Raw genomic sequence first — 18,287 nt, forward strand, 5'->3', positions numbered from 1 at the left:
TAATAAATAACACAACAGCAACAAGAGTCTGAAGAACTGCTGTAGGTGGGACTGAGCGGGAGGAGCTGGACTCTATTGAAAGGGGCAACCTATTTCCTTGTGCACCTGTGCCCCTCACCCCTCCATGTGCACAAATCCTTGTGCGAAGGGCACAGCCTCTGCATCCAACATGTCGGTTGGGAGTTAGGTTTCTGATGTTGCCCAGAGGGGACATGGGGAGCAGGTGTTGCTGTGACTACTGGCAACTGCCTCCTGTGATGGGGCAGCTGCTGGCTGAATCATTGGAGGATCATCCTCAGCAGCTGGGTCCTGCAAAGGCTTGTGCATCTGGCACAAAGCCTGGGGATGAAAGGAGGTGGCGCTGGGAACTACTGCATTCCTGCTTGTCAGCACCATATCCCTTATGGCCCTGTACTGTCTCTGCAGCAGGTGGCGCTGCAAGGGGGGGGGATACGGGCGTCAACTGCAGGATGGTTCTGCTCACGGCAAGCAGTTCAACTGCCCATACATCAACCTGGCAGAGGCTGTCCAGTTTCTGCCCTATCTGCCCTGTGCTTCGTCTGGAAAATTGTAGAGTGCAATTCTAACCTCCTTCAGGGGAAATATTGGAGTTGGGCCTATTGACTGCTTTTCATTGGTACATGACATCTGAGAATTATGCAGTTTGGAGCTGGGCTCTGATGCCTACTTCTGACATGTTAATGATTTGGCCTTTTCAACTATACTTCCATATCTTTCTGGTTGCCTGATCTTCCTGAGTTACCAAACAATTTGTTTCTCCCTCCCCCCCCCCCCCCCCCCCCCCATTATTGCAGTGCATTTTTCATTGAACTAGGGCTGCTAACCAGAGCATAACTTAAATGAGATGTAACCGTATAAATCTGAAATGTGATCTACTCAGTCAGAACACAGATGAAATCTGGAGCACCATCCTGCACGAGGCTTCCAATCAGTTCTGTCATAGAAGTAAATCTTGTTCTTGATATTCCTTTTAAAGTGCTAATGGATGGTTGCTTAGATCTGGATAACAAAGTAATCAGACATGGTAACTGGTGTTTTTTGAGTTTTTCAGATGATCAGTGGAGTAAGGCAGTTTTTGAAATGAGCATCCATTAACCCTAGCTCAAATGAATCAGTTGGGCGAGGCTTTTAGTGACTCCGAAGAAGGTGGAAAAATAATATTTGCTTCCAAGTTGTACCAGTCAGAAGTGCAGATAGGAGAGTTGACTGAATCCTATGGATTGGTATTCAACAAGGAGCTGATTTTTTAAAAGCATATCGTAACTTGGAATGCATGCAGCTTGTCCATTTAAGAATGAGTTACAGAAAGCTGCTATATCAGGAATCCTGCACTATTGGCCTTAGCCCTTCATCAAGGTTTCAGTTTAAAAAAAAATCCATAGTATAAATTGAACCAAGTTAATCAGTACCTTTTTTTAAAAAAAAAATTATTAAAATGCTGAAGATTGCAATGACTAATTCAGAAAGTAATTTATTTTTAAATCTAAAGGTGATGTCCATCCTTCTACATGGTGATGCTGCATTTGCTGGCCAGGGTATTGTGTACGAGACATTTCATCTTAGTGACCTCCCGTCATATACTACACATGGTACAATCCATGTAGTTGTAAATAATCAGGTAAGAAAAGGCACATCAGAGCTAAAACATAATAGAATCTGGCTAAGAAACATGAGAAATCAGTCAGTTGCTGAATTGTTTTTGATCACTGAAATGCATTCAGTGCATTTGTTAATACTGGAAGTCAATTGTTCTCTTGCAGATTGGGTTTACTACAGATCCTCGTATGGCCCGCTCATCTCCTTATCCTACTGACGTTGCACGTGTTGTGAATGCACCTATCTTTCATGTGAATGGTGATGACCCAGAAGCAGTGATATATGTGTGTAAAGTGGCTGCTGAATGGAGGAGCACATACAATAAGGATGTTGTAATCGATCTGGTAATTACAAGATATTATGTTGCAGTATTTGAGATGTTACAGGCATGATTTCACGTTATGTTTGGAAAAACTATAAGCCGCACAATTTGATGAGTAGTTAAATAAAGTTAGTTGAATTAATTTCTTGTCCTCAATGTATTTGTATTGTATGTTTCAGTACACTTTAATTCTTAATGTTATAGTATACGTCCACATGTAATTTTAGTAGTTTTATATAACAAAGGGTAGACAATATGTTGAATATTGAATGTATGGAGGACTGTATCTTTAGGAAACTGACTGTTATTTTCTGGCTGCCAGATTGCTCTAGAAAAGACGTGGAACTGGGGAGTACAGTAGTTTGGTAGGCTATCCTTGTGGCTCTGGGGCCTGGGTTTAAACGCAGCCAGCCCAGAATGGTATAATTGAAGATGTACCTGTTTGCTGGCAGTAAGGATCGCTCGCAAGATCAAGTTCCTAGTAGCTGTGAACTACGACATAAAACTGTTTGCGGCTTGTCAATTTTCCTCACTAAGGAAAACAAGCTTGTCTGGTGTGAGAGATGGAAAATTTCTCACTGGTGCCCTGAGGCTGGTTAAGGCATAGAATTGGGGAAGAATGGAGAGAACATCAGCCTGCATCTGGATATGCTACATCTCACCTCTGACGGCCCAGTACTAACACTGAACACAAAAAAGAAATCAGAAATGCATTATCAGCTCTCTTTGTAGCTCACTCAAGAAAATGTGTGGAGTGTTTTATGAAGGTGTTTAAATGCTTTGTTGTGCCAACTTTTGACCAAGGCAGGGCATGGCAGTGAGAGGGGGAGAAAATGGACATGTTTGATTTTTTTAAATTAAGCTTTTAAAACAAATTGTAGCATATCTGTATTTTTAATTATTTTTGACAGAGTAATCTGAGGTCGCAGTAATCTTGTTATTATGCAAAGAACGAGTGTATAGCTGTAACACTATAATAGTTTCTTGATTTCCAATAGTTAAATCCTTTATTTTGTTGTCACTGAGAGGTTTGCTACCGTAGAAGGGGACACAATGAAGTGGATGAGCCAATGTTCACACAGCCTCTGATGTACAAGCAGATCCAGCAGCAGATGCCTGTTCTGAAGAAGTATGCAGACAAATTGATATCTGAAGGAGTTCTGACACTGCAGGAGTATGAGGTCTGCACTGTATACCGTTTATCTGTTGTCTCCCAAATTTGTAATCTTCATGTAAGATAGTTTGCATGTGTGGGCTCCTTGATCCTTTTGAGAGTGCTGTTAGAATTCCATGTTTGTAACTTGAGAGTTTTGATCCATTTTTGCAATTCAGTATTAAATTCCCTATGTTTTGATATGATGTACATTACTGGAGAATATCAAACTAGCAGGAAAGTTTGTGCTGCTAGACCTCTCGTCAATGCCAGCAAATGCATGAGGGTGCCTCCTTTCTTTTTCTCCCTCCTTGTGGGGAATACCTGGCTGCCTCTCAGGTGGCTCCTCTTTGTCGAACAGTTAAGATCTGTAACTGTGTAGAAAATTGGAGGCATGAGAATATTTTAATAATTTTACACTGATAAAATTGCCAATAGAGAACTTGGTTGTGATTATGACTTTTTTTAAGATTGTATTTTACATAGTGGTTTAAGTGAGAAATTCTGAATACAGATTTTGATTGTACTGATATTTTATAGGTTTTAAAACACTATCAACCAAATGTTACCTGGTTAACAATACGTAACTTTTTTTAAGCTATGTAACCTGTGGATCTTGTAACTGGTTTAATGTAAATAGATGTACTGAGTTTGATGAATATGTTTTCCAGGAGGAAGTAGCAGATTATGACAAGATTTGTGAGGAAGCCTATACCAGAGCGAAGGATGAGAAAATTCTTCAAATTAAAGACTGGCTAGATTCCCCTTGGCCAGGTGGGCGAAAATTGATAGCTATGTGGGGATTATAGCTATGATGTGGAGATGCCGGTGATGGACTGGGGTTGACCATTGTAAGCTCTGAGACTTGTTCTCAAGGTACATAGAGATAAATGCCGATTTTACACAAAGGAGGTGTAAAAATAGGCAAGTACGAACTGGTAGCACACAATAGAAGTGGGATTCACAGTGGCGGGAGAGAAAAATTTAAAAAATAAAATATAAACAAAGAATAAATAAATTAGTAAATTGACTTCCATTCTTGTAGTTTAGAGTGTAATCTCCACTCTTTTTAATGGGGATTACAGAATTTGTAATTACTCCCTGCTAGAATGTATTTAATTTGCATCTCAAAAAATAAGCATTGATCTTGTCTTGCTGTTATATTTCTTGACTAGTATTAAGTGTTAATTGCCAGTACTTTGAGGTATCATTTAAAAATTAATTGTTTTTAATGAATTTGATCATTTCCCACTGTAGCATCAGGTTAATGACTATGAAAAAATATTTTTGCCCTAGGTTTCTTTACTCTGAGTGGAGAGCCAAAGAGTATGACATGTCCTCCAACAGGCCTTTCTGTAGAAATCCTGCAGCATATTGGGAATGTAGCCAGCTCAGTGCCTGAAGAAAACTTTACCATCCATAGAGGTATGTATATATGTTAGTAAATTACATTTATTCGGTGTCAACATGGTATAGGCAATTATTTTATGGCAACGATGATTCTGACAGTTGGGAGATTAATATTATGTATTTTTTTTAATTTAGGTTTATGCATATATCAAAACCCTTTTATACTTTTGTTTTTGTTTCTCAATATTTCATTGTATCAGAAACTTCATAGTATTAGCTGTTAACTGATGAAACTGCCTGTGCAATAGGAGGTGGACAGAAAAGGTGTAATGGGTCAAAGCAAACACCATCTGCCATGCAAGGCAGCTCAAATGAACTGTGTTTCCCTAATTTGGACTAATGTTGAACTGCTTTAATTGTGACTGTACCACAGTCAGCCAGCCAAGTACAAGCGCTTGTGTGTCATATTCAAATAAAATACATTTTGAGTAGCGTAGGATTCATATTACTCCATCAGTCTTTTTATGCATGAGACTACTGCTGCATGTTATTGCCCATCTGCAGCTTGTGCCCTTTCCCTTCCCCCACCCATGCTGTGCTTGGTACAGTGACAGATCTGGAGACAGGGTTGCAGAAAGGTGGGCACAAGCGGTTTAATTATTTTAATATAAAAGGAGATTTAAAATCTGATTCATAGTGCACCTTTGAAATGACCTGCAAGCCTGGGAGTGTGTCTTGTGCACCAATATAATTGGTCTTTTACTACTCAGTGCAAAAGTATTATTTGCTACATTTAAACTGATGCAACCAATAAATGGATTTTTCAGCAGTTTAAAACAACATCCGATGGAATAGGAGTGCAATAAAATAAAGTAAGAGCAAGCAACCCAACTGCCAGCTTTGTAATAAGTCAAGACGATCACCGGTTCAATCTGTGGTCTCTGCTGAGTTATCAGATTTCAACTAGGATGATTGTAGGAACCCTGTAATTGATCTCCATATTTCTGAGCTCTCGTGTATGTTACAGAACCCCGATTTGCATATTACAAGTGGCTTTCCATTTGAAGCAGTTAGGCTGCTCATCTCTGGACCCTACCCAAGATGGCAGCCAGAGTGCCAGTGTAAACGGGGCAGTAAGTGACTGGACACCATTTTCAGGCTGCTATTGGCTCATTTATGCTGGACAGAGCAAGTTAAAATCAGTCCTTTGGCTTTTGATGGGGAAATAGTTGTTAGTGGCTCAGCGGAAGGGCCAGGCAAATTTCTTCAGCAACTGTCAAGGGGACGAGTGGTTGTTTCTCCTTGTCTACCTCCAAATAAGCCATATCACCAAAGGGGTGCAAGCAGTGGCACTGTACTGAACACAATCTCCTTCCTTAAATGTGAAAGAATAATTGGCCTTCTGCAACAAGCCCTGAAGCTGCAACCGCATTTTGAATGCCAAAGTAAAAGAACCTTTCTTGACAGTATCAGCATGTCCCTTTAAGACAGATAGCATCCAAATGACAGCTCTGGAAGTTGTAGTGAAGTCTGCCCTGATCGGCACCTGGTGCTATTACAGGAACAATGTGTGCAGAACTACCTAACATTTGCATACAATTTACAGTGCTTGTTCCTCTTCTGGTGCAGCCACCAGAAAAGAAATGAGAATATTTGGGTACAGTTTTATTCGGGTCCAAACAGGGCAAAGGATAAGCATTAATTTTGTGTGTTGCACCGGTTTTTCAAGGATTATCCAGGTGCTAAATCTAAATCCAAGAAAAGCCGCCACCCTCATTTTTATGCCAAGCATTTTCTTCTAAATTAAGTTGTCAATTGCAGAAGCATGTAGATACTGCTCTAATTTTATGTCTATCGATCGATACATCCATATACAAATAAAAAATTGTCCATTCTCTGCCATTTGCCAGAAATATGATTGGTTTGTGGCAACCATGTGATTGCCAAGTTTTTTTTTGCTCTTCAGTGGTAAGAACATGACTGTTTTTGAATTATATGATTATTAGTATTGCCTGCTTTGCCAGAAGGTGGACAGCTGCTCCCTGCCTTACACTGAGGAATCCCTGAGCTGGTATATATTTGCCATAATTGCCTTTTTTAAAAAAAAAGTGAAAGATAAACAGAAGAGAGGATAGAGGGGAGAGATTTAGAGAAAGAAGAGGAAAACAGCTGGAGAAAATAGATACATGGACAATAGTAGAAAGTACGGCGAAGGAGAAAATGAACAGAAGACAAACAAATATGTGGGAAAGGGTCAGAAAGAATTTGAGTGGGAGACAAGCAGAGAGATGGACCTAGTTTTTGAAATTTTTGTATGTGAGCACCAGTACAGGAGATTAACTGGATTTTAACTAATTTCAAATGAAAATTGTGAAGTTTTTGCCTAGAAAGATTAGCCATTCTGTTTTTCAAGGAAGGATTTTATCAGATTAATCCAACACTGTAAGGTCCATCAAGTTCCATGAAACTAAGAAATTACTCTTCTATTTCATTGTGTACACATTTTTCCAGGTGGAGACATAAACAGCAACCCATCCATGGTGGTAATGGTCTCTGTAATTATGCTAATCACAGATTTATTTAAAGGAAACCATTATAGCTTGATAGCTTAAGAAATTCTCCAGGGTAACGTTTCACCAAAGGCTTGGATCCATTTCAAGTTAATTCTGGGTCTGCAGTATGGAAATGAAATTTACTGTGTAGTGGAGTGCTTGAAATAGAGCAGTTGTTGAAAGACTATAGGGTATAGCACTGTCAATCTCTATACATTCAGATACAACGCCCAGATTTTTGTTGATTTTTGGACCAGTGAGCCTGAATAATTAGACAGTTTGAATACATGTGAACAGCCATCATACATAATCTGAGCGGGCTAGAGTACTTTAGAAGCTGTAAAGAACAGAGCTAATATGCTATTTATTATCTGTGTGGCATATGTGCATGACTGATTTTAGCAATGATGTGTAACAGCTAATGGCTGTTTATTAATTTGTGTTATTTATCTTCATGTGCATAACTACATATTCTTAAAACTAAGATCAAATAATGCCACACCAGCTTTTTGTTACGTTTTTTGGTATATGCTACTAATGAAGTTTGAAAGACTATTTATATAATTTGAATTCAAATGATACTGGAAGCAGTTTGTGTTGTGCAGCAACACCAGCTTGTAATCCCAGAACTCTAAATGTTTTGTGCACTTGGTGATCGCCAGACCTTCTTGGGAAAATAATAGGCGGGCTGATAATCATCAGCCTATTACACATAGGTTAGTGAACACTAAATTCCCTGCACCATATTCTAGAAATGGTTTTCACCTGTCCTTCCCCATGTTTCACCACCCATTTACACTTTCTTGTAACCTCAACAGATTTTTTGATTTTTTTTTTTTGTCTGTTTGCAACCCAATCAAAATTATTTTTTTTCCTGAATTTGAATTGCATTTGAAAATGAATTGGTACTGGATCCCCTGATGACTCAGTGGGTAAATGCACTGGCAGCTGTGATACTGAACCATCCAGATCGGGAAGGAGTTGGATCCAATTGAATTAGCCAGTCTCAGCTGGGTTGGTGTTTGGGGGAAGGGATAAAATCAGGCATGCTCCGATCGTTGTCCAGTGACCTGTGATAGAGTATGTGTGGACATCAGGTGAGGACAAGATTGAACTCCACTACAACGTTCCCGATAGTAGGCTATTCTGCAAATACTCATTGTATATGCTCACGCATGATGATTACATTCCCAAAGAGCTGATAATGTTTGTGGGACTGAACCCTCACAAGTCTTCATTTCAGGAGAAGCGGAGTAAAGAGAATCATCTATATACGAAGTGCTGAAAGTTATCTATCTATATGCCTCAAATGACATTGCCAATGTGAACAGTGACTTCATCCCTCAATAAGTTGATGGAAAAAATAAGTTTGCTAAACTTTATTAGACTGCTTTTGAAAATAGAAGTGTTGAGATTTGTTTTGGTGTATATCCATAACTGTCATTGCACCTCAAATGTTTTGCATAGTTTCCTAGCAAACACTGTATTCTGTCTTGAAAATGAGTATGCTGGCAACTGTCTCCTTGATCATACATCTGTGAAAGTTAACATTTCAACTCTAACTCAAAATTTCTTAATTGGATTCTCACCACTCAGGGATCCTTAAGGATATTGATATGCAGGAGCATTACTCTCCATCTGTTCATGAATATTAACTAATTGCACTAGTTATTCAGAAAAGAAGTTAGTTTTGTACCCTTTTGTACCATGCCACACCCATAGTCTAATTTTGAGATTAGCATCAATTTCATGTACCATTTGAAAAATAAAATGAAATTGTGGTGTGCGGAGAAGAAGAAACTTGCATTTATATAGGGCTTTTAAATGTCCTCAGGACATCCAATTCATTGCAGACACAATTGTTCTGTAGGCACATCAAGGTCCCACAAACAGCAAAAGAATGAATGATTAGTTAATCTGTTCTTAATGTTGGCTGAGGGACAAATATTGCCCAGGTTACTGGAATCGTACCCTGCTCTTCGAATAGTGCCATGCGATCTTTTGCATGTCCCTGAATGGTTTACTGTCTCAATAGAAGGTGGCTTTTCTGACAATACACCACTCCCTCAGTACTGAACTCAAGTGTCAGCCTAGATTATGTGCCCAAGTTCTTAAGTGTGACTTAAACCTATAACTTATCAACTCAGGCAAGCTGATACAAACTGAAAGAAAGGCAAACCATGTGCATTCAGAATAAAATTACCGTAAAATAAAAATCAAACTTTATGGAATGGAATAATCAGAACCTTTTCCAAACTGGAAGGTTTGATTTATAGTATTAAAAGATATGAGAACATCAGTCCTGTAATCATAGTGACATCTTGTTTTAATTTCCTGATTACTGTTTTTTGTTACTTACCTGAAGAGCTATTCATTTTTCCAGGTTTGTCTCGTATCCTGATGGGACGAGCAGAGATGGTCAAGAATCAAATAGTTGATTGGGCCCTGGCAGAGTATATGGCATTTGGTTCTTTACTGAAAGAAGAAATACATGTAAGGCTTAGTGGACAAGATGTTGAACGAGGCACCTTCAGGTAACTTGGAATGCGAAACTCAATGCATAATCTAAGCATGTACACAGCCCTGTGTTCGATCTTTGTGTGAAATCCCGTGGAAGGCAATCAGTATCCTTTGTGTGTTCTTGCTCTCTGAAATTCATGTCATGATCTATAATCCTAATAGCTCCAAGATTTCTTGAAAATGTTTAGACAATTTATTTTTCTTCGGTTAATTGCAGTATGATTACAAATGTTAAAAGACCATACATAATGAAGTATTGCATTTTCAGACTTCTGTTTCTTGTAACTGTAAAAACAAATACTTTATAAAACTTTTCTGTTGTGAATTGATGTTTGTTTGAAGCATGAGATTTCCACATTGTTTAAAAACAAAAAACCTTTCTCAGGAAGAAGTGTTTAATTTATTCTTGGATCAAAGGTCAACCATTTTTTAAAAGATCTTAAAGCCTTATTGTTAAAACTGTTGAAGAAAACCATCATGCTCTTTATGTTAACGTGTGCAAATTGTGGTGACACTCTATTTTAACTTTTTACTGAAATTAGATCTGATTAAGTTTTATGAGCTATCAGCACGTGTGTGATGAAGTTTCCATTTCAGTCACTTTCTTCCAAGAAAGCTTAGAGATCAATGCAGCACATTCATTTCAGATACTTGATTTGATGCATACTAATCAATTCATATTGAATTTGTATCCAGAAACAAACTATAGGGCAAAATGTCGTTTTTCTAATCAGTGGCAGTGAAAAATTGACTGAGCTAAAACTTTTAAACCTGTTTGTCTTTGTGTTCTCACCCCCAAAAACAAATGATTCTAAACTACCCAAGTGTTATAGTAGATCTTGAGTTCTGCCCAAGCCTTTTTTTTACCTGACTAGATTAAGAATTGCGCTGCTTTTTTAACCTGACCAAATTAAGAACTTCTCTAAAAGTTAATATTTCTGTTCCTTTATTACTGCTGTCTTTTAGCAACTTGTGTAACTGTATTTAAAATAAATTGTCCTGTTGTTGAAATTAAAGTATAAGGATAAAAAAAAATCTTTTGGTGTCTGTGAGTTATGTTGACCATAAACGTGCAGTCTTTTGGCGGTAATATATAATGTACTGCTTACCAGAGTATGCTCTTGTTTGCTTGGATCCTAATGTCTCACATTGTTACTTCCACAGCCATCGTCATCATGTATTACATGATCAAGATGTAGATAAGAAAACTTGTGTGCCCATGAACCATTTGTGGCAAAATCAAGCTCCTTACACTGTTTGCAACAGTTCACTCTCTGAATTTGGTGTCTTAGGTAAGTTCAACCATGTTACAATCCTCCTTTTTCTTTCAATGTAATATTTACTTTTATTACTGATTAGTATAAGTGCTGGACCAGAACTGGTATAGAGGTGACAGGTAAAAGATCAATATGGATGCAAAGATATCAGTTTAGTGGGTATGTGGGAGAGGTATTTTTTCTTGTGGAATGGAAACCCTTGAGGATGGTCTCCTTCCCAACTAGGACATTGATATTAATTAGGGGAAGTGTGCCAGAATGGTTCTATTGCAAACAGCAGAGCCCAGAGCTTCAAATTGTCTAGGTAACTATTGAAGAGCTGCCTGATCCAGGGAACCTACACTATGGACTGGGAAATATGGATATGTACACAATGTTAAAATTTATTTTCATTACATATTTATGTTGGAGTTCAGGTACTTAACTTTGCCCTCCTTTTTCACCTGTTCGTTCTCGTTTTGTACTTTGCCACTATCTTCTACTTCAGTTGTAAACCTGTTTTAATTTTATGCCTGACAACCAGATTTTCCATGTTTTCCAACTCTGCCATTTTCTTACATTTCTTTAGGCCACTCACTACGTTAGCTAGTCACACATCCTTTGCTTCTTTAATGTACTATATTTATTTAATACTTCTGGCTGTTAGCTTGACTGAGATGACCCATTACATCATTGCACTGATATTTCCTCTGTGTTTGATTTTGTTGAGATATATTGGTCCAGAATTTGCTGTCAAAGTAACGGTGAGGCTAATGGCACTCGCTGTTATTTATATGCAAATGCTACAGCAACTTCAAGCAAGGGCAGATGCGCAGTTAAACGCAGAAATCCAAATGTTGCTGTCTGAGATGTGCAGCTCCGCCGTTAGCTTTGTGGAAACGGCATCTTGCTGTCTGCCTCACCATTGAAATGTATTGAACAATGTGAAGTTTCTATATTTACGTGGTAGATACGAACTAAATTCGCCACCAGAAAGTTAAGTGAAGTCCTTTCAAGTCCAAGTACCCTTTTAACAGCGTGATAAGTGTTAATTACTGCCAGCCAATCCCTCTGGCACTGAAAATTAACTATTACAAGTGTGGAGTCTCAATCCTTCAGGTTTTAATTGTTGTTGGAGATTTCTAAAAAAATTAAATTACATTTTTTTTCTTTTTCTTTTTCTTTGTCTCTTTTCTCTCAATACAATTTTTCTTTCCCTCTCTTTATTTCTCTTTCTGTAGCTGATTTGACATTTAATTCACCCATTCTAACTTACACTTCCTTCTCCGTCCTTGTGCTGTTAATTTCACAATCCTTCAACCTGATTGGTTAAGGAGGTACACAGTTGCTTGCCCTGTTCACTCAAGTCCCAGATGCCCAGTTTCCCCTCACTGCGACGTTTCCATCTTGCACTTCCAGCAACTTGCAGTGCAAAATATCATCGAGATTAAACGGGCAAGGGCAAGACCAACTAATGACGGATGCCGTTCATTTCCGTGCTGCAGCAAATTCTGGGCCATCATTTAATCTTTTCTGATCATATTAATATATCTGTCCGTCTCTTAATTTGTCAGTTCTGACGAAGGCTCTGCACTCAAAAGGTCGACTGTTTGATCTCTTTGCAGATGCTGACCTAATGTATGTCTCTAGCTTTTTCTGTTTTGGGATTCTAACATCTTTAGTTTTTATTTGAATCTTCAGTATATAGTTTTTGAGTGTTTTGTTATAATTTCCATAAAAGTAGTGCCATGTTTATTACTTGCAGATTAAATTTTCAGTGAATTGATCAATCTTTGTGCTGGGGAGCTGGCTATATTTCTGCTTATTTTTAAAGTTTTGCAATATAATTGATCTTCCAATAACTGATTAATTTCAAGCCACTGTGTATTATAGATTTTGAAGTACAGGTAATTCAATTCCCAAGTGAATTAAAATATTTTCTGCCTGTAAAGTAACCCAGCGAACCAGAATTCAAATAGCATTCAGGGATTTCCCTCAGTTCTCTTGTAAGGGATGGCAGTCAAATAAGCAGGCATGAGGTGAGATTCATTGCAAACAAACTTGCAAATGGCTGGGCTGCCAGATGTTATCCTATAATGCTAGCACCTGTTCACAACTTGAAGCTTTCTATCAAGTTAGTGCTGAGCATAAAGTGAGCACCTGGGGTTACAAATTGCTCCTGTGTGACAAGTTTCTGAAATGAGTGATGTGTCGCTAAATATAGAGTCTAGATAAACTCTCACCTATAACAGAATTGCAAACTTAGTTGGAAATGTTACCAGTAATCTTTGGGATATGATTTAAGGAGAGATGCTATTTGATGGACAATTTAGCAATAAACAGATGACCATTTTCCATATATTTTGGGAGTGATATTATGTAGTTACACTCACTAGTGGCCAAATACCCATGAATGATTTTTCAGATTATCAGTTTATATAAAAATGCATTTTAATGCAGGATAATTTCACAGGGTAGAAAAAGTTACTATGTTCATTTTTCAATGCACATTGTCTCGTAGTTGGGATTGTCCTTGCTTGGCTCCACTCTTACCTATCGAATCATAGCCAAAGCATCTCCATCAATGGCTTCTCTTGCCCCCACTACCATTACCTCTGGAGAATCCCAAGGATCTATACTTGGTCCTCCCCTCTTCCTCTACGTGCTACCCCTAGACAACATCATCCACAGGCTTGGGGTCAGCTTCCACGTGTACACTAATGACACCCAGCTCTACCTCTCAGTCACCTCTCTCGACCCCTTCACTCCCTCTGTTGTTGGACTATTTTGTCTGACATTCAGTCTTTGGTGAGCTACAGTTTCTTCCAATTAAACACTGGGAAGAGGGAAGCCATTGTCTTCAGCCCCCACCACAACTCCATACCATTGCCACTGATTCCATCTCATTCCCCGGCAACTGCCTCAGGTTGAAGCAGACTGTTCATACCCTCAACGTCTTATTCAACCCTGAACTGAGCTTCCAACCCTGTACACTCTCCTTCACCAAGACCACCTACTTCTACCTCCATAACATCGTCTGCCTTTGCCCCAACCACCTGCTGCTGAAACTCTCATCCATGCTTTTGTCACCGCCATACTGGACTATTCCAATATTCTGGCCAGCCGCCCATCTTACACCTCCATAAACTTCAGCTTCTTATAAACACTGCTGCCCATATCCTATTCCACACTAAGTTCCACTCACCCATCACCCCTGCCCTTGCTGATTTACATTGGTTCCCTCAACTCCTCCAATTTAAAATTCTCATCCTCACATTTGAATCCCTTCATGGCCTCGCACCTTCCTATCTCTAAAACCTCCTCCAGCTCTTCAATCTCTCTCTCTTTCCCCCCCAAATAACTGCACTCATCCAACTCTGACCTCTTGTCCATCCCTCCCCACTTTGTTCTGTTATTGGCAGCGTGCCTTCAGCCATCTAGGCTCTAAGCTCTGTAATTTCCTTCCTAACCCTCTTCGCCTCTCCTCCTTTTAAGCCCCCCCTTAAAACCCACCTCTTTGACAAAACATTTGGTTACCCCACCTAATATTTGGATCATCATCCATTTTTGTCTGATTACGCTTCTGTGAAGCACTTTGGTATATGCAGGTCGTTATTGTTGTAGCACTTTGAATTGTTGTTTTCTTTGAAGAACTTCAAATGAGTGGATCACAACAAATGTTTTCAGTTTATAATTTGAAGTTGAATTAATTGACTATGCAAAATTGCATGTAACTGGATTAATTGTGCATGTGAAGTAATTAAAGTACTGACAAAATGGCTAATAAAACAATATGGTATAACTTACCAAAATTAATTACTGTATTAAAATTAATTTAAAACAAATAATTAAAATTAATTACTCTGTTGTAACAAAAGAAAAATCAGAATAGGGATAGGGCCACTAAAAGATATATAGGATAAACTCTCAGGTAATGACAGCAAAATAGCAGAAATATTAAATAATGACTTTGCCTTTGTATTTACCAAGGAGACTAACATGTTGTGCATGACATTAAAAGAGATCAAAAAAGGTATAAACACATTTAAGATAGAAAAGGGGGAGACAATTTATAAACTAATCAAACTTAGAGAGGATAAAACCCCTGGTCCAGATGAATTGCATCCGCGCATATTAAAAGAAGTTAGGGAAGAGATAACTCGAGCACTATTACACATATATAAATATCATTAGAAAAGGGAATAGTGCCAGAGGACTGGCAGACAGCTAATGTGATTCCTATATTTAAAAAGGGAGCTAGAACAAGTCCAGGGGACAATAGACCAATCAGCTTAACGTCGGTGGTAGGAAAGATATTGAAATCCTTACTCAAAGATGTAATAAAAAAAATCTAGAAACCAAAAATATAATAGAGCAGTCAGTACGGATGTCAAAAGGGAAGGCCATGTTTGACCAATCTTAATTTTTTGAAGAAGTAACAGAAAGAGTAGACAAGGGTAGTGCACTATGTGTAATATATTTGGATTTTCAAAAGGCTTTGATAAGGTACTGCATAGTAGACTCACGACTAAGGTCAGAGCATGTGGAGTCAGGGGACAAGTAGCAGAATGGATATCAAGCTGGCTACAAAACAGAAAGTGGGGGTTAAAGGCAGTTACGCAGACTGGCAAATGGTCGGATTGTTCCACAAGGATTGGTGCTGGGACCACTGTTCACCATTTACATAAATGATTTGGACTCTGGAATCGGAACCACGATTTCAAAATTTGCGGACGACACCAAATTGAGGGGTATAGTTACTTCTGAGGAGGACTGCAACAAAATACAGGAAGACATTAATAAACTTGCAGAATGGGCGTGTAATTGGCAAATGAATTTCAATATAGATAAGTGTGAGGTATTTGTTTTATTCGTACATTTTGGTAGGAAGAATAGGCCACATACTCCTTGGAAAATAAGAATCTAAATGGGGTAGAGAAGCAGAGGGATCTGGGGGTACAGATACACAAATCACTAAAAGTACTGACGCAGGTTAATAAAGCCATAAAAAAAAAAAGCAAACCAAACACTAGGGTTCATTTCTAGATGGATAGAATTGTAAAGCAGAGAAGTTATGTTAAACTTGTATAGAACCCTGGTTAGACCACACTTGGATTATTGTGAACAGTTGTGGTCTCCATATTATAAAAGGGATATAGAGACACTGGAAAAGGTACAAAAAAGATTTACTAGGATGATTCCAGAACTGAGGGGTTCTACCTATCAGGAAAGATTGAACAGGCTGGGGCTTTTTTCTCTAGAAAAGAGAAGTCTGAGGGGTGACCTTATCGAGGCCTTTAAGATTATGAAAGGGTTTGATAGGGTAGACGTAGAGAAGATGTTTCCACTTGCGGGGGAGACCAGAACTAGGGGCTATAAATATAAGATAGTTACTAATAAATCCAATAGGAAATTCAGGCGAAATGTCTTTACCCAGAGAGTGGTTACAATGTGGAACTCGCTACTACAAGTAGTAGATGAGGCGACTAGCATAGATGCATTTAAGGGGAAGCTAGATAAACACATGAGGGAGAAAGGAATAGAAGGATATGCCGATTTGAGTTGGATGAAGTAGGGAGAGAGGGGGCTCATGTGGAGCATGAACACTGTCATGGACCTGTTGGGCAGAATGACCTGTTTCTGTGCTGTACAATCTGTGTGTGATCTTATCTATCAGTGTGGTCCCACTTGTTGATACAAATATTTGCCGACATCATGGCTGGGCTAGGTGGTCAGCTGGGTCAGAAGACCAGTGCGACTTAGGTCAGGGGATCAGTGTGCGTTGGTGGTCAGGAGGACAGAATTAATTTCATTAAGTTGCATTTGAATTTCTAATACTGTATCCATAATCAATCAAAGCAATAGTCAGACACCCTGGGTTCTGTAGTATAATGAATATAATATTTTTATACATATTAACAGATAGTAAAGTTTTGGGTCACGGGGTGGTTTCATAGGGGAAGATTTTTTTAAAAAAAAACAGCCAGCTAGGATAGTTCCTTTTCCAAATCAACCGATCAGATTGGGAGACCAGGAGGAGTTGAGTTTCATTGTGAGTCTCAATTATCTTAACTTACCTTGTCTGCCTGGGAGATCCCCTCCATTATCATGGCTATTTGATGTTACATATACATGGTGTAATATGAAACAATTTGCAGTAAATAGAGATGAAAACTGATACTTGGATGTGCTTCTCAATCTAGGGTGACCACGGGGTAAGTTTGTGTCCCAAGTAGAGCTTCAGACACTGGCACATTAGGAGTTTGGGCAGATGTATGCACCACACATTAATTTATGAGACTCTTGCTGGAACCAGCTTTGAGTGGTCCAAAGACAATGAATGGAGAGAGATAGGCTTGGATGAAAAAAAGAGAAAAAAACTTGCATTTTCTCACGCCTTTCATGACGCCAGGATGTCCCAAAGTGCTTTGCAGTCAATGAAGTACTTTTGAAATGTAGTCACTGTTGGAATTACCGCCACGCATTATACCCTAAAAGAAAGGGTTGAGGATATCCTTGGGCCACAGACTTCTCTACAACCAGCATTAATTCATGAAGTCAGCTAGGAACAAGCATCACTTGACCAATGAGAGTTGTATAATGCTCTCCAGTGGTACATGTGAGATCTGTCAAAGTTCACCTAACTGAGGTAAGTAAGCTTTATTGATAGGCAGCCATGGAACTTGAACCTCTGATTAAGCATGTGGTGCTCAGCTGCTAAAGCTACTAGGAACCGTCCTCATTTTCTCTCTTTTTCCAGAGGAGCCCAACCATCTCTTCGACTTCTGCATTTTACTGTACAGACGTTTCTTAATACGGTTTGCTGCCTCCTTTTGTTAATAAATGTGCTGTAAGGTTATGTGCGTGGGCGACAAATTTTGTTTGTGATAACAACTTGACACTTCTGTCTCCAGATCCCATGGATCTCCCTTATCCCCAGAGTTTTGCAGTTTCTCTATTAAAGTACTGTTTATTTTTGGTTTCTTTTAATTGCAGCTGTTCGTGCACTTATAATCATAGTTGAGCTAGCAACTGGTTTAATTAATATCTGACCATGTAGAGCCTTTTAAAAGTAGATCAGCTCAGCTTTGGCTGCTTTATGCAATGTTTGCCACATATTAGAATTGTATGCTTCAATATGTGAAAATATTCCTCCGCCTTGTTATTATGAGAAGAATTTGTTTTATATCCCATAATTAAAAATATACAGCTGGGATTATACCATGGGTTTTATAATGTATTAATGCCCATGCATTTTTCTACCTCGGCCCCTACTCCTGCACCACTGAAACTTCAATCCATCATACCTTTTTCGTCTTGAGATTTACCTTCTGAAACATTCTTTAGGTTGTTACAACTTAATCAGAAAACCATGGCCAATATCTTCACCCGTGCAAGTTCCGAAACCCCTGTCCTTGCCAAGTTGCACTGGCACCCCATGCTCTGGGGAATTAATTTTAAGATGCTGATCCTTGCTTTCAAATCCATCCATGGATTCGCTCCTGTGCCTCTGCAAT

The 18,287-nt window shown here is 38.8% G+C and overlaps 1 protein-coding gene across 3 annotated transcripts in view; it reads left to right on the plus strand.

The window, feature by feature from the left end:
* Window positions 1–18,287, plus strand: part of LOC137304074 (2-oxoglutarate dehydrogenase-like, mitochondrial) — a 92,453-nt gene that overhangs the window by 56,084 nt on the left and 18,082 nt on the right. For all 3 annotated transcript variants that reach the window (XM_067972527.1, XM_067972526.1, XM_067972528.1), the window contains exons 10-16: window positions 1,511–1,639; window positions 1,782–1,961; window positions 2,968–3,120; window positions 3,764–3,866; window positions 4,389–4,517; window positions 9,378–9,528; window positions 10,679–10,806. In XM_067972527.1, the coding sequence (XP_067828628.1) occupies window positions 1,511–1,639; window positions 1,782–1,961; window positions 2,968–3,120; window positions 3,764–3,866; window positions 4,389–4,517; window positions 9,378–9,528; window positions 10,679–10,806 (973 nt within the window). The remainder of the gene's footprint in view (window positions 1–1,510; window positions 1,640–1,781; window positions 1,962–2,967; window positions 3,121–3,763; window positions 3,867–4,388; window positions 4,518–9,377; window positions 9,529–10,678; window positions 10,807–18,287) is intronic.

The sequence above is a fragment of the Heptranchias perlo genome, chromosome 36 (genome assembly GCF_035084215.1).
Source record: "Heptranchias perlo isolate sHepPer1 chromosome 36, sHepPer1.hap1, whole genome shotgun sequence".
NCBI lineage: Eukaryota > Metazoa > Chordata > Chondrichthyes > Hexanchiformes > Hexanchidae > Heptranchias > Heptranchias perlo.